At 46.1% G+C, this 22,716-nt stretch overlaps 1 protein-coding gene and 1 long non-coding RNA gene across 7 annotated transcripts in view; one reads left to right on the top strand and one right to left on the bottom strand.

Annotated features, from left to right (window-relative positions):
• Nucleotides 1-7,148: 7,148 nt before the first annotated feature.
• On the top strand, nt 7,149-8,691 carry LOC127908410 (uncharacterized). 4 transcript variants are annotated; one of them, XR_008067124.1, is made up of 5 exons: nt 7,149-7,404; nt 7,460-7,512; nt 7,725-7,948; nt 8,213-8,545; nt 8,602-8,691. It is a non-coding gene; the product is annotated as an uncharacterized LOC127908410 (long non-coding RNA). The 4 variants fall into 4 exon arrangements; XR_008067121.1 differs by having other exon boundaries at nt 8,213-8,492; nt 8,546-8,663; XR_008067122.1 differs by lacking the exon at nt 8,213-8,545 and having other exon boundaries at nt 7,725-8,060; nt 8,546-8,638.
• LOC118377547 (disintegrin and metalloproteinase domain-containing protein 10-like) overlaps nt 8,245-22,716 on the bottom strand; it is a 34,634-nt gene continuing 20,162 nt past the window's right edge. For all 3 annotated transcript variants that reach the window (XM_052466703.1, XM_052466702.1, XM_052466704.1), the window contains 7 exons: nt 22,407-22,590; nt 22,032-22,182; nt 21,601-21,784; nt 16,936-17,047; nt 15,510-15,730; nt 13,045-13,171; nt 8,245-9,379 (listed from right to left, as the gene is read on the bottom strand). In XM_052466703.1, coding sequence (XP_052322663.1) covers nt 9,168-9,379; nt 13,045-13,171; nt 15,510-15,730; nt 16,936-17,047; nt 21,601-21,784; nt 22,032-22,182; nt 22,407-22,590 — 1,191 coding nt within the window. In that variant the 3' untranslated portion in view covers nt 8,245-9,167. The remainder of the gene's footprint in view (nt 9,380-13,044; nt 13,172-15,509; nt 15,731-16,935; nt 17,048-21,600; nt 21,785-22,031; nt 22,183-22,406; nt 22,591-22,716) is intronic.

The following is a 22,716-nucleotide window of genomic DNA, read 5'->3' as shown; positions in this document are numbered from 1 at the left end:
CGATAGTGTGAAAAGAGTACATGTGATCATGACCCAGAAAAGGAAAGCAAGCCAGTTAGCTTTGAAGCGGTTTACATGATCTAGGCCAGGGACGGGCACCTCAGATCAGCCACCCTCCTAGCCATGGTCAAATTACCAACGGGGGGGGGGACCCCATTGATTTTGTTAGTCACTCTCACTCAGATATCAAATTTAAAAACGGCAAACATTTCTCTCCACCCTAATGAGCAGAATTGCAGGAAATAGGAATGGTGCATAACGATGGCGGTCCCCATGTACATAACCACAGTCTCGTTTGCTAAAGTTCACCGTACGTTAAAATGACTCTCTAACATTACTATTTTTATGTATCAGCGTTAGCACAATCCTAATTCTAGCTCCAAGACGGAAACAATAAAAAAATATATATTAAAAAAATTAAATGAAAAGGTAGATTTAGCTGATTTACTGGTACATTGAACCATGTTGCGTGTCGTAGTAAAACAACAAACTCCGTGGGTTAGTGCTTTAAAAACAGCAACACCGTCTACGCCCCATCGCACAATGTGAAGAACTCCGTGGGTTAGTGCTTTAAAAACAGCAACACCGTCTACGCCCCATCGCACAATGTGAAGAATTGCAGGAAATTAACTCTAAAACGAAAAAAAATAAATCTCTCTGCTGTCAAGTGGGGGACCCCGGTGGGCGCTAATATGTTTTGTTCGCAAAACAACATTTCACTTAGGGACCCAAAAAGGCTAGGGCCGGCTCGGACTGCGTGTATATGGGTTTGAGTGTGGGTACACAGACCAGAGAGCAACTGCCGCCCCTCATGATGAGTTTACATTATGTGCCCCCCCCATCATCAAAGTTGCCCTGATCTAAGATCAACCAAGTCCACTGCCTTTGTAGTATTAAGGGCAGAGGTCAAAACACCGGAGGTCAAACAGTCCCACTACCAGTCTCCTACGCTCTTCTGTCTTCAGACGTTGCGTGAACCAATGGTTACGTACCACATCACTGACTGTGTCGTCAGGCACCAGTTGCTATAGTAGCTCGTACTTAAAATATTTATCCAGGCTTCGTAAGATCTGGCATTCGTCTGCAACGTCCGAGCAGAGGTACACGACCAACTTCTATGGTCAGTCATAGTCAAATGACTGTTTTGGCATGACAATTACACTAGAGGAGTTAGACAGCCCGGTCCCAGGACGGTTTGTGCTATGAGTCTTCCATTTGTCCATTCAAACTAGTGCATAGCTTTTAGAGACCTTCCTACTGGCTTTTCCTACATAAAAGTAAAGATAAAAAAATCTAAAAGACTCATTCATAAAGTATGGCACAACAACACTCATGTTAACTAATGTAAAGGGTCACAAAGACACTCATCTCTGTAGGGGACACAGTCTTTTAAAAGAACAGGGTTATGTCATTAGGTCACACAGCAACAACAACAAAAAATAAATACAAATTTTAAAAAACGTTTTAAAATCCATTCTTGCAACGCCAAATGGGGAAAAAAGAACTCGTTTCTTATTGGAAGAGCCCAGGTAGTCCTTCCACCGTTGCATTCTGTTTTCTTCCGTTTGGAGCCCAAATCAACACAACCCAATCATCCACACACATTTCTTTACAGGGCAAGTGATCTATGCATGGGGGGGGATGAACCTTTCAATCTAGGAACAAGCTCTAAACAAAGTGTTATGTCATAGTGGACAATTAGAATGTGCGATAGTCTTGGAATAACTCCTGTTTGTTGCAGTGGTTAAAATACCGAACTAAATCAACCCCCAGCTATAATAGGAACATAAATCAGTAATGATTAATTGTGTAACAGACAAAAAAAAAAAACATTACAGACCTTACAGTCTAGTACAGTCAATCAACAATGGTCACATTTAAATAAAAATAAATTAAAAAAACATGACTGCACGGCCACGTTGTACATTGTCAGACTTTTGATCTGAAAATTAACTTATTTTTTTCTTCTTCCCAAATTGGAATTGATTTTCCATGTATTTTCATACTCACGTAAACCTAGAAATGTGTCTTTAATACCCTCTTTGTACTAAAGTAAGTGTACATACGAAATGGCACCCTAACACCTACAGTTTAAATCTGAAGTTTATATACACCTTTAGCCAAATACATTTAAACTCGTTTTTTCCACAATTCCTGACATTTAATCCTAGTAAAAAATTGCCTGTCTTTTAGGTCAGTTAGGATCACCACTTTATTTTAAGAATGTGAAATGTCAGAATCATAGCTGATTTATTTCAGCATCACGTTCCCAGTGGGTCAGAAGTTTACATGCACTCAATTAATATTTGTGTACATATTTTCAATTAGTGTTTGGTAGCATTGCCTTTAAATTGTTTAACTTGGGTCAAATGTTTCAGGTAGCCTTCCACAAGCTTCCCACAATAAGTTGGGTGAATTTTGGCCCATTCCTCCTGACAGAGCTGGTGTAACTGAATCAGGTTTGTAGGCCTCCTTGCTCGCAAATGCTTTTTCAGTTCTGCCCACAAATGTTCTATAGGATTGAGATCAGGGCTTTGTGATGGCCACTCCAATACCTTGACTTTGTTGTCCTTAAGGTCCTTTTGCCACAACTTTGGAAGTATGCTTGGGGTCATTTACCATTTGGAAGACCCATTTACGACCAAGCTTTAACTTCCGGACTGATGTCTTGAGATGTTGCTTCAAATATATTGTTAAAATAATTTAAATGTTGAAAGATAATGATTAAATAATTCCACTCCACCTTATGAAATTGATTAGAATCATAAAATTATAATCTGATTTGTGTAGTTTTAGTCAGAATTAGATTAAAACAATGTATCTGTATAGTGGAAATACACAGACTGTCTGAGCAAGGCGTAGCTCAGGATTTGAATGTGGGGGCCGAAGAAAGACAGATACCGAGAACACTTAAACTGTGTTTGGACCGACCTGGTTAGGCCTCGGAAGGAACCTATGAGAGGACAGGGAGTACTTCTCAAGGTTTCCCTAATCTCGGGGGAATGGAACTGTCGGCTAGGCAGTGATACACAGTGGTGAGAACTATGGAGATAAAACTCACCTACTGTTTTGTGTGGAAGTATGTGCGTAGGATACCTACTGTCGTGACATATCCACATCATTTTCCTTCCTCATGATGCCATCTATTTTGTGGAATGCACCAATCCCTCTTGCAGCAAAGCACCCCCACAACATGATGCTGCCACCCCCATGCTTCACGGTTGGGATGGTGTTCATCGGCTTGTAAGCCTCCCCCTTTTTCCTCCAAACATAACGATGGTCATTATGGCCAAACAGTTACATTTATATTTCATCAGACCAGAGGGCATTTCTCCAAAAAGTACCATCTTTGTCCTCATGTGCAGTTGCAAACCGTAGTCTGGCTTTTTTATGGCAGTTTTGGAGCAGTGGCTTCTTCTTTTGCTGAGCGGCCAGGTTATGTCGATATAGGACTCGTTTTACTGTGGATATAGATACTTTTGCACCCGTTTCCTCCAGCATCTTCACAAGGTCCTTTGCTGTTGTTCTGGGATTGATTTGCACTTTTCGCACCAAAGTACGTTCATCTCTAGAAGACAGAACGCGTCTCCTTCCTGAGTGGTATGACGGCTGTGTGGTCTCACGGTGTTTATACTTGCATACTATTGTTTGTACAGATGAACGTGGTACCTTCTGGTGTTTGGAAATGGCTTCCAAGGATGAACCAGACTTGTGGAGGTCTACAATTTATTTTCTGAGGTCTTGGAAGATTTATTTAGATTTTCCCATGATGTCAAGCAAAGAGGCACTGAGTTTGAAGGTAGCTCTTGAAATACATCCACAGGTACACCTCCAATTGACTCAAATGATGTCAATTAGCCTATCAGAAGCTTCTAAAGCCATTACATAATTTTCTGGAATTTTCCATGCTGTTTAAAGGCACAGTCAACTTGGTGTATGTAAACTTCTGACCCACTGGAATTGCGATACAGTGAATTATAAGTGAAATAATCTGTCTGTAAACAATTGTTGGAAAAATTACTTGCGTCATGCACAAAGTTGATGTCCTAACCGACTTACCAAAACTATAGTTTGTTAACAAGAAATTTGTGGAGTGGTTGAAAAACGAGTTTTAATTGACTCCAACCTAAGTGTATGTAAACCTCCGCTTCAACTATACATAGTGCACTAGTTTGGACCAGGGATAAATAGGGAATAGGGTGCTATTTTGGATGGACCCTATGCCAAGCTTAGCCTGCCGTCAGTGACGTGACAGACATCAGCTTTTAATTAGTGGTTCTTTGTTCTATTCATTCACTGCATCAAAACGTGTATATATACAAAATAAACTGGGACAAAACAAAAAAAAGTGAAATTCCCATCACGTCTCGACCACAACAAGATGTTACGAGACGTGACCACAACAAGATGTTACGAGACGTGACCACAACAAGATGTTACGAGACGTGACCACAACAAGATGTTACGAGACGTGACCACAACAAGATGTCACGAGACGTGACCACAACAAGATGTTACGAGACGTGACCACAACAAGATGTTACGAGACGTGACCACAACAAGATGTTACGAGACGTGACCACAACAAGATGTTACGAGACGTGACCACAACAAGATGTCACGTCTCGACCACAACAAGATGTCACGTCTCGACCACAACAAGATGTCACGTCTCGACCACAACAAGATGTTACGTCTCGACCACAACAAGATGTCACGTCTCGACCACAACAAGATGTCACGTCGTGACCACAACAAGATGTTACGAGACGTGACCACAACAAGATGTCACGTCGCGACCACAACAAGATGTCACGTCTCGACCACAACAAGATGTCACGAGACGTGACCACAACAAGATGTTACGAGACGTGACCACAACAAGATGTCACGTCTCGACCACAACAAGATGTCACGAGACGTGACCACAACAAGATGTCACGTCTCGACCACAACAAGATGTCACGTCTCGACCACAACAAGATGTCACGTCTCGACCACAACAAGATGTCACGTCTCGACCACAACAAGATGTCACGTCTCGACCACAACAAGATGTCACGTCTCGACCACAACAAGATGTCACGTCTCGACCACAACAAGATGTCACGACCACAACAAGATGTCACTTCGCGACCACAACAAGATGTCACGACCACAACAAGATGTCACGTCTCGACCACAACAAGATGTCACGACCACAACAAGATGTCACGACCACAACAAGATGTCACGTCTCGACCACAACAAGATGTCACGTCCACAACAAGATGTCACGTCTCGACCACAACAAGATGTCACGTCTCGACCACAACAAGATGTCACGACCACAACAAGATGTCACGTCTCGACCACAACAAGATGTCTCGACCACAACAAGATGTCACGTCCACAACAAGATGTCACGTCCACAACAAGATGTCACGTCGCGACCACAAGTTATTAGCAAAAAATACCAGATGAAGAGATGAGGGAGCTCTTGAACGTCACAAAAGGTCAAAGGTGAGAAGTAGTGAGATATGGTGGTGACCTTATGTTCTACCTCTGGAACCTCTGGGATCTAAACACTATGAGAATTCCATCCGTAGGATTCCATGATTGCAGCAAAAGGAGAACTTGATTGCTGAAAATGCTGTTAAAATTCCCAACTTCAGTGTCCAGTCCACAGAACTTACCCATACACCCTTCCAGATAGCTTCATTTGTGTTACTGTCCTGAGAGTACAGTACTAACCAAAAACAGTAAAGAATCATATGTACATTTACAGTAGAAGAAATAGTTGTTTTTTTCACTCATGTTATGTTACACTGAAAATCTTTACAGACAGTCAGTCAGAGACAGTCAGTCAGAGACAGTCAGTCACAGACTGTCTCTGAGAGTCTGCATGGAGAAACAAAGAGAAGAGCCTTGTGTCTTTTTGCTGTTGAGTTTGAAACGTTGTGTCGTAATCACAAGTCCAGCAAATCTCTTTCATTTCTGGCTAAAATGGCTGACAAAACATTTCAACCAACCAGGAGCCTTGGAACATATGTGTGTTCTCACTCAGGAGGAGGGACTTTTCAAATGGAAAGAAAAAAACACACAACTAAAGCGGCATGTGATTGAACCATTCCTCCACTCCTTGGAACTCTATTCAAAAAAATAAAAATAAAAAATGCAACGGCTGATGGTCACTTCCACTCCACACGGCTGATGGTCACTTCCACTCCACACTACAACGGCTGATGGTCACTTCCACTCCACACTACAACGGCTGATGGTCACTTCCACTCCACACTGCTGATGGTCACTTCCACTCCACACTGCTGATGGTCACTTCCACTCCACACTGCAACGGCTGATGGTCACTTCCACTCCACACTGCTGATGGTCACTTCCACTCCACACTGCTGATGGTCACTTCCACTCCACACTGCAACGGCTGATGGTCACTTCCACTCCACACTGCAACGGCTGATGGTCACTTCCACTCCACACTGCTGATGGTCACTTCCACTCCACACTGCTGATGGTCACTTCCACTCCACACTGCTGATGGTCACTTCCACTCCACACTGCTGATGGTCACTTCCACTCCACACTGCAACGGCTGATGGTCACTTCCACTCCACACTACAACGGCTGATGGTCACTTCCACTCCACACTGCTGATGGTCACTTCCACTCCACACTGCAACGGCTGATGGTCACTTCCACTCCACACTGCTGATGGTCACTTCCACTCCACACTGCAACGGCTGATGGTCACTTCCACTCCACACTGCTGATGGTCACTTCCACTCCACACTACAACGGCTGATGGTCACTTCCACTCTGCAACGGCTGATGGTCACTTCCACTCCACACTGCAACGGCTGATGGTCACTTCCACTCCACACTGCAACGGCTGATGGTCACTTCCACACTGCAACGGCTGATGGTCACTTCCACACTACAACGGCTGATGGTCACTTCCACACTGCAACGGCTGATGGTCACTTCCACTCCACAGAATGACAAAATGGCAGATCTCACTCCAAAAGGTGGAGCCCCAGAAAACAGCTGGATGAAGACTGAAGAGGTCAGCTGTGCTGCAGCTCTAGTGGTGGTCGTTGGAAGAGGTCAGCTGTGCTGCAGCTCTAGTGGTGGTCGTTGGAGGGGGTCAGCTGTGCTGCAGCTCTAGTGGTGGTCGTTGGAGGGGGTCTTCATTTGAAGAGGTCAGCGGTGCTGCAGCTCTAGTGGTGGTCGTTGGAGGGGGTCTTTATTTGAAGAGGTCAGCGGTGCTGCAGCTCTAGTGGTGGTCGTTGGAGGGGGTCTTTATTTGAAGAGGTCAGCTGTGCTGCAGCTCTAGTGGTGGTCGTTGGAGGGGGTCTTTATTTGAAGAGGTCAGCGGTGCTGCAGCTCTAGTGGTGGTCGTTGGAAGAGGTCAGCTGTGCTGCAGCTCTAGTGGTGGTCGTTGGAGGGGTCTTTATTTGAAGAGGTCAGCTGTGCTGCAGCTCTAGTGGTCGTTGGAGGTGGTCTTTATTTGAAGAGGTCAGCTGTGCTGCAGCTCTAGTGGTCGTTGGAGGGGTCTTTATTTGAAGAGGTCAGCTGTGCTGCAGCTCTAGTGGTGGTCGTTGGAGGGGTCTTTATTTGAAGAGGTCAGCTGTGCTGCAGCTCTAGTGGTCATTGGAGGTGGTCTTTATTTGAAGAGGTCAGCTGTGCTGCAGCTCTAGTGGTCGTTGGAGGGGTCTTTATTTGAAGAGGTCAGCTGTGCTGCAGCTCTAGTGGTGGTCGTTGGAGGGGGTCTTTATTTGAAGAGGTCAGCGGTGCTGCAGCTCTAGTGGTGGTCGTTGGAGGGGGTCTTTATTTGAAGAGGTCAGCTGTGCTGCAGCTCTAGTGGTGGTCGTTGGAGGGGGTCTTTATTTGAAGAGGTCAGCTGTGCTGCAGCTCTAGTGGTGGTCGTTGGAGGGGGTCTTTATTTGAAGAGGTCAGCGGTGCTGCAGCTCTAGTGGTGGTCGTTGGAGGGGGTCTTTATTTGAAGAGGTCAGCTGTGCTGCAGCTCTAGTGGTGGTCGTTGGAGGGGGTCTTTATTTGAAGAGGTCAGCTGTGCTGCAGCTCTAGTGGTGGTCGTTGGAGGGGGTCTTTATTTGAAGAGGTCAGCTGTGCTGCAGCTCTAGTGGTGGTCGTTGGAGGGGGTCTTTATTTGAAGAGGTCAGCTGTGCTGCAGCTCTAGTGGTGGTCGTTGGAAGAGGTCAGCTGTGCTGCAGCTCTAGTGGTGGTCGTTGGAGGGGGTCTTTATTTGAAGAGGTCAGCTGTGCTGCAGCTCTAGTGGTGGTCGTTGGAGGGGGTCTTTATTTGAAGAGGTCAGCTGTGCTGCAGCTCTAGTGGTGGTCGTTGGAGGGGGTCTTTATTTGAAGAGGTCAGCTGTGCTGCAGCTCTAGTGGTGGTCGTTGGAGGGGGTCTTTATTTGAAGAGGTCAGCGGTGCTGCAGCTCTAGTGGTGGTCGTTGGAGGGGGTCTTTATTTGAAGAGGTCAGCTGTGCTGCAGCTCTAGTGGTCGTTGGAGGGGGTCTTTATTTGAAGAGGTCAGCGGTGCTGCAGCTCTAGTGGTGGTCGTTGGAGGGGGTCTTTATTTGAAGAGGTCAGCTGTGCTGCAGCTCTAGTGGTGGTCGTTGGAGGGGGTCTTTATTTGAAGAGGTCAGCTGTGCTGCAGCTCTAGTGGTGGTCGTTGGAGGGGGTCTTTGAGCTTTCTCAACTCCGTCCTGTTTGTCTGTTTGTAGATGGAGGGTCTGACGTATGGGGATGGTAAAACAACCAGTTTAGGCTGTTCTTTGGGTGGAGTGAAGCACGTGTTTTATCCCACTGTTAGGTGTAAACCGGTGTGATTTGAATCCGGGTCTCCCAAGTGGCAACACAACGCCTTAAACAGGACAAGCTAAAAAAGTGTGTAAAAACTAAAAACTGTTGTTCCCTTTTCTTTCCCTCAATTCCATCTATCCTAAATCATAAAACATCTAAGAATATCCTCTAGGTTTAAATGGTGAAGATGTGGGATTTCCACCCTGGAGACATGGGTTCAAATACCAACAAATGGGTTCAAATCTCAATCCCAGCAGCGACATAAATAGGCACAAGGAGGAGCCAAGGCAAGGCGCAGGCGATGGAGGGAACAGCGTTCCCCACCCCGAACCCCAGTGTCTCAGCAGCTCAGCGTCTCATCTGGCCCATCTGGTAGTTTTCTCTAGGCTGACCCTGGCTGCGGTGGTGCCTCTGGGGCTGGGGCTGGCGTGAGGGCTGCTGCCGCTGGCCCCCAGAGACAGGGTGGTGCTGGCCGTGACTGACACCTCCATGGTACGACTGGGACTGGTGCACCTGGGCCTCCCTGGCCTGCTGCTGGGCTCTCCTCCTCTTCAACGTGCCTGGGGTAAGAGGGAGAGAGAGGTTAGTCTAGCACAGTGGTCAACAACCAGTCGATCGCGATTGACTGGTTGATCACCAAACATTTCTGTAAAAACCCGACGATAAAGCCTTGCATTCAAATATTTTATATGATTTCCACACTATTGGCACTATGCTATACTTTTGAAGGCTAAACACAAAGTCCACTATTGTGGCTAATCCTTATTGTGGCTAGTTTCACATAGATGGGCCCGACCACCATTAATCAAATAAGAACTGCCTTATAAATTAGGGTTATTTTAGATGATGACACCGAGCTATATAGCTATATAGTTAGGTAGCGAACTGTAGCTACTGAAACAGATGGTGTTATTTGACGTGTATATTTTTTGACACACGCAAAGACCCAAACGATGTTCCATAGAAATCCTAGTTGACAATGAAACGACTGAACAAATGAACAATGAAACAGCACAGCAAGTAAGTGAAAGAAAAAAGGTTTTGATGATGTTTTACTGGTAATGGGGACATGAGTAAATGCCAACAAAATCACTTTTGAGTCAGTGCGGTGTGTGTGATGTGACCTTTATAAAACTAGACAAGTCCGTTAAGAACAAATTCTTATTTACAATACTGTGCGCCGTACTATGGGACTGCCAATCACGGCCGGATGTGATACAGCCTGGATTCGAACCAGGGACTGTAGTGACGCCTCTTGCACTGAGATGCAGTGCCCTTAACACACACACATGAACGCAGTGGTCTAACTATTTAACTGTACTAGAATGCTTAAAAAAAAAAATTGTAAATACCGGTTATCGGTATCGTTTTTAGGGGGGGGCAAGGAGAATATCAGATATCGGCCAAAAATGTCATATCGGTGCATCACTAGTTAAAACTAAATCTGAGCGGGAGATCTGGGCTTTTGACTCGGAAAGTGATCTTGACTCGGAAAAAGGTCGGTGACCACTGGTTTAGCTGAACATTCCCGTCTTTTCACAGACATTTCTCTTTAAAACCTTCATTTCAGCAGGTAGATCCATAGAGGTTAAAACTCCTCTATTTTAAGGGAGACCTGGTCATTTCTGACAACACTCATACTGTTGTAGTTCTCTGCTCCTGACCTGTTCACAAATACATTGTTCACAACCCATTCATTTGAAGACTTGTAGCATGGGGTGTGGAGACTCACCTGGTAGTGGTTTGGGGTTGCTAGAGGGGGTGTGGAGACTCACCTGGTAGTGGTTTGGGGTTGCTAGAGGGGGTGTGGAGACTCACCTGGTAGTGGTTTGGGGTTGCTAGAGGGGGTGTGGAGACTCACCTGGTAGTGGTTTGGGGTTGCTAGAGGGGGTGTGGAGACTCACCTGGTAGTGGTTTGGGGTTGCTAGAGGGGGTGTGGAGACTCACCTGGTAGTGGTTTGGGGTTGCTAGAGGGGTGTGGAGACTCACCTGGTAGTGGTTTGGGGTTGCTAGAGGGGGTGTGGAGACTCACCTGGTAGTGGTTTGGGGTTGCTAGAGGGGGTGTGGAGACTCACCTGGTAGTGGTTTGGGTGGGGGCAGTTTGGGGTTTCTAGAGGGGTGTGGAGACTCACCTGGTAGTGGTTTGGGTGGGGGCAGTTTGGGGTTTCTAGAGGGGTGTGGAGACTCACCTGGTAGTGGTTTGGGTGGGGGCAGTTTGGGGTTTCTAGAGGGGGTGTGGAGACTCACCTGGTAGTGGTTTGGGGTTGCTAGAGGGGGTGTGGAGACTCACCTGGTAGTGGTTTGGGTGGGGGCAGTTTGGGGTTGCTAGAGGGGGTGTGGAGACTCACCTGGTAGTGATTTGGGTGGGGGCAGTTTGGGGTTTCTAGAGGGGGTGTGGAGACTCACCTGGTAGTGGTTTGGGGTTGCTAGAGGGGGTGTGGAGACTCACCTGGTAGTGGTTTGGGGTTGCTAGAGGGGTGTGGAGACTCACCTGGTAGTGGTTTGGGGTTGCTAGAGGGGGTGTGGAGACTCACCTGGTAGTGGTTTGGGGTTGCTAGAGGGGTGTGGAGACTCACCTGGTAGTGGTTTGGGGTTGCTAGAGGGGGTGTGGAGACTCACCTGGTAGTGGTTTGGGGTTGCTAGAGGGGGTGTGGAGACTCACCTGGTAGTGGTTTGGGGTTGCTGGAGGGGTGTGGGAGACTCACCTGGTAGTGGTTTGGGGTTGCTAGAGGAGGTGTGGAGACTCACCTGGTAGTGGTTTGGGTGGGGGCAGTTTGGGGTTGCTAGAGGGGTGTGGAGACTCACCTGGTAGTGGTTTGGGGTTGCTAGAGGGGGTGCCGAGACTCACCTGGTAGTGGTTTGGGGTTGCTAGAGGGGGTGTGAGACTCACCTGGTAGTGGTTTGGGGTTGCTAGAGGGGGTGTGGAGACTCACCTGGTAGTGGTTTGGGTTGGGGGCAGTTTGGGGTTTCTAGAGGGGTGTGGAGACTCACCTGGTAGTGGTTTGGGGTTGCTAGAGGGGTGTGGAGACTCACCTGGTAGTGGTTTGGGGTTGCTAGAGGGGTGTGGAGACTCACCTGGTAGTGGTTTGGGGTTGCTAGAGGGGGTGTGGAGACTCACCTGGTAGTGGTTTGGGGTTGCTAGAGGGGGTGTGGAGACTCACCTGGTAGTGGTTTGGGGTTGCTAGAGGGGGTGTGGAGACTCACCTGGTAGTGGTTTGGGGTTGCTAGAGGGGGTGTGGAGACTCACCTGGTAGTGGTTTGGGGTTGCTAGAGGGGGTGTGGAGACTCACCTGGTAGTGGTTTGGGTGGGGGCGGTTTGGGGTTGCTAGAGGGGGTGTGGAGACTCACCTGGTAGTGGTTTGGGGTTGCTAGAGGGGGTGTGGAGACTCACCTGGTAGTGGTTTGGGGTTGCTAGAGGGGGTGTGGAGACTCACCTGGTAGTGGTTTGGGGTTGCTAGAGGGGGTGTGGAGACTCACCTGGTAGTGGTTTGGGGTTGCTAGAGGGGGTGTGGAGACTCACCTGGTAGTGGTTTGGGGTTGCTAGAGGGGGTGTGGAGACTCACCTGGTAGTGGTTTGGGGTTGCTGGAGGGGTGTGGGAGACTCACCTGGTAGTGGTTTGGGGTTGCTAGAGGAGGTGTGGAGACTCACCTGGTAGTGGTTTGGGTGGGGGCAGTTTGGGGTTGCTAGAGGGGGTGTGGAGACTCACCTGGTAGTGGTTTGGGGTTGCTAGAGGGGGTGCAGAGACTCACCTGGTAGTGGTTTGGGGTTGCTAGAGGGGGTGTGGAGACTCACCTGGTAGTGGTTTGGGGTTGCTAGAGGGGGTGTGGAGACTCACCTGGTAGTGGTTTGGGGTTGCTAGAGGGAGTGCAGAGACCCACCTGGTAGTGGTTTGGGGTTGCTAGAGGGGGTGTGGAGACTCACCTGGTAGTGGTTTGGGTGGGGGCAGTTTGGGGTTTCTAGAGGGGGTGTGGAGACTCACCTGGTAGTGGTTTGGAGTTGCTAGAGGGGGTGTGGAGACTCACCTGGTAGTGGTTTGGGGTTGCTAGAGGGGGTGTGGAGACTCACCTGGTAGTGGTTTGGGTGGGGGCAGTTTGGTGTTGCTAGAGGAGCTGTGGAGACTCACCTGGTAGTGGTTTGGGTGGGGGCAGTTTGGGGTTGCTAGAGGGGGTGTGGAGACTCACCTGGTAGTGGTTTGGGGTTGCTAGAGGGGGTGTGGAGACTCACCTGGTAGTGGTTTGGGTGGAGGCAGTTTGGGGTTGCTGGAGGGAGTGTGGACACTACAGATCTTAATGAAGCCAGCCATCAGCATGATCAGAGCGATACCCATCAATAGCACTGCCCACCAGTGAGCCTGGAACCAGAAGAAACACAAAGAAATGGAGATACATTTTTCTTAAACGCACAACTTCTAACAACAATCTGTCCACTAGAGTCCACAACGAAAATACAATTGTTTTTGAGTTATCCTCCGCGGTAATCTTTATGCATGCGTCTGACCGGTCGGTTGGACGTACTGCCAAATTCTCTAAAACGACGTTGGAGGCGGCTTATGGTAGAGAAATTAACATTGAATTCTCTAGCAACATCTCTGGTGGACATTCCTGCAGTCAACATGCCAATTGCAACGCTCCCTCAAAACTTGAGACATATGAGGCATTGTGTTGTGACAAAACTGTACATTTTAGAGTGGCCTTTTATTTTGTGCACCTGTGTAATGATAATAATAATATATGCCATTTAGCAGACGCTTTTATCCAAAGCGACTTACAGTCATGTGTGCATACATTCTACGTATGGGTGGTCCCGGGAATCGAACCCACTACCCTGGCGTTACAAGCGCCATGCTCTACCAACTGAGCTACAGAAGCTGTTTAATCAGCTTCTTGATATGCCACACCTGTCAGGTGGATGGATTATCTTGGCAAAGGAGAAATGCTCACCAACAGGGATGTAAACAAATTTGTGCACAAAATTTGAGAGAAATATGCTTTTTTGTAAGTATGAAACATTTCAGGGACCTTCTATTTCTGCTCATGAAACATGGGACCAACACTTTTTACATGTTGCGTTTATATATTTTAGTTCAGTACAACAACACAAGCTTATCGACAACAAAGCGTATCGAAACGCGTTGCTATACTCATGCTGCTGCAGTGCTAGTTGTAGCTTGAGTGGAAGTAGGGAAAATGTGCATTTTATGGCTTATAAAAGTGTTGGACAAGGTGTTGACAGTAGGCAGAATTCTACCTTCAGACACGTGAACTAGTTCAAAACACTTTGCCTTCCTATCCTCCAAGGTTTTCTTTATGCGTCTGACTGACTTTTTTTTTTTTTTTTAAATCAGTGAAATACATAGTAAGTCAGAATTACATTCATGGGAATACAGTGACCTTTTCTGGTCATCTGACAGAATCAGTCAGTAAGCTACGTACCACTATCCACTCAGTCAGTCAGTAAGCTACGTACCACTATCCACTTAGTCAGTCAGTAAGCTACATACCACTATCCACTCAGTCAGTCAGTAAGCTACATACCACTATCCACTCAGTCAGTCAGTAAGCTACGTACCACTATCCACTCAGTCAGTCAGTAAGCTACGTACCACTATCCACTCAGTCAGTCAGTAAGCTACGTACCACTATCCAGTCAGTCAGTCAGTAAGCTACGTACCACTATCCACTCAGTAAGCTACGTACCACTATCCACTCAGTAAGCTACGTACCACTATCCACTCAGTCAGTCAGTAAGCTACGTACCACTATCCACTCAGTCAGTCAGTAAGCTACGTACCACTATCCACTCAGTCAGTCAGTAAGCTACGTACCACTATCCACTCAGTCAGTCAGTAAGCTACGCACCACTATCCACTCAGTCAGTCAGTAAGCTACGTACCACTATCCACTCAGTCAGTCAGTAAGCTACGTACCACTATCCACTCAGTCAGTCAGTAAGCTACGTACCACTATCCACTCAGTCAGACAGTAAGCTACGTACCACTATCCACTCAGTCAGACAGTAAGCTACGTACCACTATCCACTCAGTCAGTCAGTAAGCTACGTACCACTATCCACTCAGTCAGTCAGTAAGCTACGTACCACTATCCACTCAGTCAGTCAGTAAGCTACGTACCACTATCCACTCAGTCAGTCAGTAAGCTACGTACCACTATCCACTCAGTCAGTCAGTAAGCTACGTACCACTATCCACTCAGTCAGACAGTAAGCTACGTACCACTATCCACTCAGTAAGCTACGTACCACTATCCACTCAGTCAGACAGTAAGCTACGTACCACTATCCACTCAGTCAGTCAGTAAGCTACGTACCACTATCCACTCAGTCAGTCAGTAAGCTACGTACCACTATCCACTCAGTCAGTCAGTAAGCTACGTACCACTATCCACTCAGTCAGTCAGTAAGCTACGTACCACTATCCACTCAGTCAGACAGTAAGCTACGTACCACTATCCACTCAGTCAGTCAGTAAGCTTACGTACCACTATCCACTCAGTAAGCTACGTACCACTATCCAGTCAGTCAGTCAGTAAGCTACGTACCACTATCCACTCAGTCACTCAGTAAGCTACGTACCACTATCCACTCAGTCAGACAGTAAGCTACGTACCACTATCCAGTCAGTCAGTCAGTAAGCTACGTACCACTATCCAGTCAGTCAGTAAGCTACGCACCACTATCCACTCTGCAATGTTTTCATAGAGCTCAGGGTTGAAGATGGCCTTCTTCAGTCTGGCCAGAGGGCCGTCCGCGTCCACCAGCCGACACCTCATGAACACGTCGCAGTAGCCCTTGAAGTCGTTACAGGGAGACCCCGCAGGCAGCGTGGTGATTTTCTTATTGAAGAACCGGGCCAGTTTCTCTGAGCCTGTACTGCTGCAGGTGTTGGGGTTCACTGCAAGACAAGACAATCAACTAATAATACCTTTTATAGCACTAGTCATTTATTTCACCTTTATTTAACCTTTATTTAACTCTGCAAGTCAGTTAACAAATTCTTAATTACAATGACGGCCTACCGGGGAACAGTGGGTTAAATGCCTTGTTCAGGGGGCAGAACAACAGATTTTTACCTTGTCAGCTCAGGGGATTCGATCCATCAACCTTTCAGTTGCTGATCCGACGCTCTAACTATTCATTACATAAATAATCTCAAAGCCCTTTAAAAACCTTGTCATACAATGTGGTTGTTACACAAGGTGGTAAAAGTAAGGCTGAAAAATTCCAGAAAAGTTGCTTGGTTTTTCAGAAAACCTGGATAGGAGTATTCCCAGAATCACGAGGGAATGCTCCAACTGGGAATGCTGAAAAATACAGCAACTTCGGGAATGTATCTAGAATTTTGCAACCCTGTTGAAAAGGACATAATACTACTGAAATATGCCCCTAAAACATATTAATGTTAACGTCAGGACATAATACTACTGAAATAAGCCCCTAAAACATGTTAATGTTAACGTCAGGACATAATACTACTGAAATAAGCCCCTAAAACATGTTAATGTTAACGTCAGGACATAATACTACTGAAATAAGCCCCTAAAACATGTTAATGTTAACGTCAGGACATAATACTACTGAAATAAGCCCCTAAAACATATTAATGTTAACGTCAGGACATAATACTACTGAAATAAGCCCCTAAAACATGTTAATGTTAACGTCAGGACATAATACTACTGAAATAAGCCCCTAAAACATGTTAATGTTAACGTCAGGACATAATACTACTGAAATAAGCCCTGTTGAAAAGGACATAATACTACTGAAATATGCCCCTAAAACATATTAATGTTAACGTCAGGACATAATACTACTGAAATAAGCCCCTAAAACATGTTAATGTTAACGTCAGGACATAATACTACTGAAATAAGCCCCTAAAACATGTTAATGTTAACGTCAGGACATAATACTACTGAAATAAGCCCCTAAAACATGTTAATGTTAACGTCAGGACATAATACTACTGAAATATGTTAAAAGAGTAGTGCTCACGCTCTTTGGGGCAGAGTGACCTGAGACGGCAACACACACACACACACACACACACACACACACACACACACACACACACACACACACACACACACGACTCACTCTTCTCGCCACAGCAGACGTGGCACAGCTCGTCAGTCTCGTCCTTGCCCTCCACGCTGGCACAGGTACAGACCTCCAGACCATACTTCTCACAGATGGATCCAGAACACCCCTGGAGAAAGCGGCACATGGTAGGGACGGGTCAAAAACTCAAATTACTTTTATATTTAAGGTGTATTTTTGGGGGGAATTGTAGACATATTGTAGCTGAAAACTTGAATTTCGAGTGAATAAAATAAAAAAGGTTCCTGGTATTTGAGATGAAGTATAAAATATTACAGTCAAGCAGCATCAAGGAATCCATAATTAAAGCTAGAATCTTTAGTTACTCCATCTATTTTTTTTTTACCTAAAGCTAGTTTCAAGATGCTTAGTTGCTCCATCCATTTTTTACTTAAAGCTAGTTTCTTAGCTAGCTACAAGATGCTTAGTTGCTCCATCCATTTTTTACTTAAAGCTAGTTTCTTAGCTAGCTACTAGATGCTTAGTTGCTCCATCCATTTTTTACTTAAAGCTAGTTTCTTAGCTAGCTACTAGATGCTTAGTTGCTCCATCCATTTTTTTTTTACTTAAAGCTAGTTTCTTAGCTAGCTACTAGATGCTTAGTTGCTCCATCCATTTTTTGACTTAAAGCTAGTTTCTTAGCTAGCTACTAGATGCTTAGTTGCTCCATCCATTTTTTACTTAAAGCTAGTTTCTTAGCTAGCTACTAGATGCTTAGTTGCTCCATCCATTTTTTACTTAAAGCTAGTTTCTTAGCTAGCTACTAGATGCTTAGTTGCTCCATCCATTTTTTTTAACTTAAAGCTAGTTTCTTAGCTAGCTACTAGATGCTCCATCCATTTTTTTTACTTAAAGCTAGTTTCTTAGCTAGCTACTAGATGCTTAGGTGCTCCATCCATTTTTTACTTAAAGCTAGTTTCTTAGCTAGCTACTAGATGCTTAGTTGCTCCATCCATTTTTTGACTTAAAGCTAGTTTCTTAGCTAGGTACTAGATGCTTAGTTGCTCCATCCATTTTTTGACCTAAAGCTAGTTTCTTAGCTAGCTACTAGATGCTTAGGTGCTCCATCCATTTTTTACTTAAAGCTAGTTTCTTAGCTAGCTACTAGATGCTTAGTTGCTCCATCCATTTTTTGACTTATAAATTGATGATATAGACATCCATTGATTGTTGAAGAATAGAACTTGTAAATTCCTCAACTGTCGTATCAGAACCCAACATAGAAGTCGGTTTGACCCCAATGTTGGTAAACAATGCCAACGTAAACAAACACTGTAGAGCCTCATAACACGGTTCAACTGTACCCTAACTCTGTAAACAAGGGCACCCTCATAGACGTCATCCTGACCAACTGGCCCTCCAAATATACCTCCGCTGTCTTCAACCAGGATCTCAGCGATCACTGCCTCATCGCCTGTATCCGCCACGGAGCCGCAGTCAAACGACCACCCCTCATCACTGTCAAACGCTCCCTAAAACACTTCTGTGAGCAGGCCTTTCTAATCGACCTGGCCCGTGTATCCTGGAAGGACATTGACCTCATCCCGTCAGTTGAGGATGCCTGGTCATTCTTTAAAAGTAACTTCCTCACCATTTTAGATAAGCATGCTCCGTTCAAAAATGCAGAACCAAGAACAGATACAGCCCTTGGTTCACTCCAGACCTGACTGCCCTCGACCAGCACAAAAACATCCTGTGGCGGACTGCAATAGCATCGAATAGCCCCCGTGATATGCAACTGTTCAGGGAAGTCAGGAACCAATACACGCAGTCAGTCAGGAAAGCTAAGGCCAGCTTCTTCAGGCAGAAGTTTGCATCCTGTAGCTCCAACTCCAAAAAGTTCTGGGACACTGTGAAGTCCATGGAGAACAAGAGCACCTCCTCCCAGCTGCCCACTGCACTGAGGCTAGGAAACACGGTCTCCACCGATAAATCCATGATTATCGAAAACTTCAATAAGCACTTCTCAACGGCTGGCCATGCCTTCCGCCTGGCTACTCCAACCTCGGCCAACAGCTCCACCCCCCGTAGTTCCTCACCCAAGCCTCTCCAGGTTCTCCTTTACCCAAATCCAGATAGCAGATGTTCTGAAAGAGCTGCAAAACCTGGACCCGTACAAATCAGCTGGGCTTGACAATCTGGACCCGCTATTTCTGAAACTATCTGCCGCCATTGTCGCAACCCCTATTACCAGCCTGTTCAACCTCTCTTTCATATCGTCTGAGATCCCCAAGGATTGAAAGCTGCCGCAGTCATCCCCCTCTTCAAAGGGGAGACACCCTGGACCCAAACTGCTATAGACCTATATCCATCCTGCCCTGCCTATCTAAGGTCTTCGAAAGCCAAGTCAACAAACAGGTCACTGACCATCTCGAATCCCACCGTACCTTCTCCGCTGTGCAATCTGGTTTCCGAGCCGGTCACGGGTGCACCTCAGCCACACTCAAGGTACTAAATGATATCATAACCGCCATCGATAAAAGACAGTACTGTGCAGCCGTCTTCATCGACCTCGCCAAGGCTTTCGACTCTGTCAATCACCAAATTCTTATCGGCAGACTCAACAGCCTCGGTTTTTCGGATGACTGCCTTGCCTGGTTCACCAATTACTTTGCAGACAGAGTTCAGTGTGTCAAATCAGAGGGCATGCTGTCCGGTCCTCTGGCAGTCTCTATGGGGGTGCCACAGGGTTCAATTCTCAGGCCGACTCTTTTCTCTGTATATATCAATGATGTTGCTCTTGCTGCGGGCGATTCCCTGATCCACCTCTACGCAGACGACACCATTCTATATACTTTCGGCCCGTCATTGGACACTGTGCTATCCAACCTCCAAACGAGCTTCAATGCCATACAGCACTCCTTCCGTGGCCTCCAACTGCTCTTAAACGCGAGTAAAACCAAATGCATGCTTTTCAACCGATCGCTGCCTGCACCCGCATGCCCGACTAGCATCACCACCCTGGATGGTTCCAACCTTGAATATGTGGACATCTATAAGTACCTAGGTGTCTGGCTAGACTGCAAACTCTCCTTCCAGACTCACATCAAACATCTCCAATCAAAAATCAAATCCAGAGTCGGCTTTCTATTCCGCAACAAAGCCTCCTTCACTCACGCTGCCAAGCTTACCCTAGTAAAACTGACTATCCTACCGATCCTCGACTTCGGCGATGTCATCTACAAAATGGCTTCCAACACTCTACTCAGCAAACTGGATGCAGTCTATCACAGTGCCATCCGTTTTGTCACTAAAGCACCTTATACCACCCACCACTGCGACTTGTATGCTCTAGTCGGCTGGCCCTCACTACATATTCGTCGCCAGACCCACTGGCTCCAGGTCATCTACAAGTCCATGCTAGGTAAAGCTCCGCCTTATCTCAGTTCACTGGTCACGATGGCAACACCCATCCGTAGCACGCGCTCCAGCAGGTGTATCTCACTGATCATCCCTAAAGCCAACACCTCATTTGGCCGCCTTTCGTTCCAGTACTCTGCTGCCTGTGACTGGAACGAATTGCAAAAATCGCTGAAGTTGGAGACTTTTATCTCCCTCTCCAACTTCAAACATCAGCTATCCGAGCAGCTAACCGATCGCTGCAGCTGTACATAGTCTATAGGTAAATAGCTCACCCTTTTTCACCTACCTCATTCCCATACTGTTTTTATACTGTTTTTATTTATTTACTTTTCTGCTCTTTTGCACACCAATATCTCTACCTGTACATGCCCATCTGATCATTTATCACTCCAGTGTTAATCTGCAAAATTGTATTATTCGCCTACCTCCTCATGCCTTTTGCACACATTGTATATAGACTGCCCATTTTTTTCTACTGTGTTATTGACTTGCTAATTGTTTACTCCATGTGTAACTCTGTGTTGTCTGTTCACACTGCTATGCTTTATCTTGGCCAGGTCGCAGTTGCAAATGAGAACTTGTTCTCAACTAGCCTACCTGGTTAAATAAAGGTGAAATAAAAAAAAAAAAAAAAAATAAAATCATGTATGGTCAGTCCTTGCATCCATAGCTCTGTCCGTGAATTTGAGAGGGGTTACATTTATCCAGGCCGATCCGTCAGCTTTTTACCCAAACAGAGGCTTTGTTATTGTTTCAACTACAAGCATTTCACTACACTCGCATTAACATCTGCTTAACCATGTGTATGTGACCAATACAATTTCATTTGAATTAGCACTCAGCCTTTATCATGTTTTCCTGTGAGGGAGGGAACTTCATAAATTGGTAGACAGACAGACAGACAGTAGGGTTGGGGTTCAGGAAGTACACTGAAATTCAAATTCTCTTCAATGAGGAACATTTGGAATACTTTCTGAATTGACTGGAATTGAAATGGAATTTGACCACAACCTTGAAGGTGGCCAGGTATTTAACTACACACTACAGGAAGCCAGGTATTTAACTACACACGACAGGAAGCCAGGTATTTAACTACACACTACAGGAAGCCAGGTATTTAACTACACACGACAGGAAGCCAGGTATTTAACTACACACGACAGGAAGCCAGGTATTTAACTACACATGACAGGAAGCCAGGTATTTAACTACACACGACAGGAAGCCAGGTATTTAACTACACACTACAGGAAGCCAGGTATTTAACTACACGCTACAGGTAGCCAGGTATCCACTCACCCCGTTGAGGCACACTTGAGTTTCTCCGTGGCAGGCGGTGAAGTTGGCCTTGGGTTCAGAGGTGGGGCACTGGGCCGTACCCCCGTTACACATGCCCTGATGGGCACACTCAGACTCCTCACGACACTTCTCATTACGACCCTTATAGAAGCACTCGGGAGTACAGCACAGGCCCTGGCTAGGACTGGGGGAGGGAGAGAGAGAGGGAGGGGGAAAAAAGATTAAAATAACTAAATGACAGAAATAAGCCTCTGTACACTTTCCATGGCAATTTTAGTAATTTAATTCCCATGACATTTGCATGGTAACTAAGTGAGATTCTTTCCTTTAGTTTGTGTCACTTCCTGCACCACAGGTTAGAAAAAAAAAACCTAGAACTGAATAGCATTGTACTGTATCGCAGCTTTAAAATAAGGGCCACCTTATCATACCTGCAGACTTTGTTGGGTTTTAGTTTACACTTCCTGTTGTCAGGCTGCCCGGCGTCATAGCAACACTGGTCTCTGCACTGATCGCTGTATCCACAGTCACACTCCTCCCCTGGCTCCACTAACCCATTACCACAGATGGGCTGGCCTGACTCTGCATGAGGAGGCAGATAGAACACACACGTTATGAAATTACATTTAAAATAACACATTTGATCTGTGACACAGCGTACATTTCCAAACATCTATACTTTACCAAAATTCCAAGGCTTTCCCGGAATCCAGGTTGAAGGATTCTGGGAATCCTCCAACGGCGATTTCCTAAAAATCTTGGAAGTTTCCAGAATTCTGCAACCCCTACACAGCATAAAAACATACCGACAAAGCAGCTTCCCCTCTTCTTCTCCAGGACCTGGCTGATGTTCCTGACACTACAGACGGAAAACTTGTTATTGTTGAGTTTGTCTCCTGATGTGGCTCGGGCGTACATGATGTAGTTCCCCTTCTCCTTCTTATCCTGGGCTTTAGACTCCCCCGGGGTGCACTCCGACCCCGAGTCATGCTGTAAGGAGGATGGAGACAAATTAGATTTTTAGAATAGATTTAAACATAGTACTACAAAATGGCTACCATGTTTGTTGTAAATTACATTGCAAATGCCTTAGAAAGAATTGTACTCCCATGCGTG

The sequence above is a fragment of the Oncorhynchus keta genome, chromosome 17 (assembly GCF_023373465.1).
Source record: "Oncorhynchus keta strain PuntledgeMale-10-30-2019 chromosome 17, Oket_V2, whole genome shotgun sequence".
Lineage (NCBI taxonomy): Eukaryota > Metazoa > Chordata > Actinopteri > Salmoniformes > Salmonidae > Oncorhynchus > Oncorhynchus keta.
Note: the sequence above shows the minus strand (reverse complement) of the source record. Positions and strands in the feature narration are given on the sequence as shown.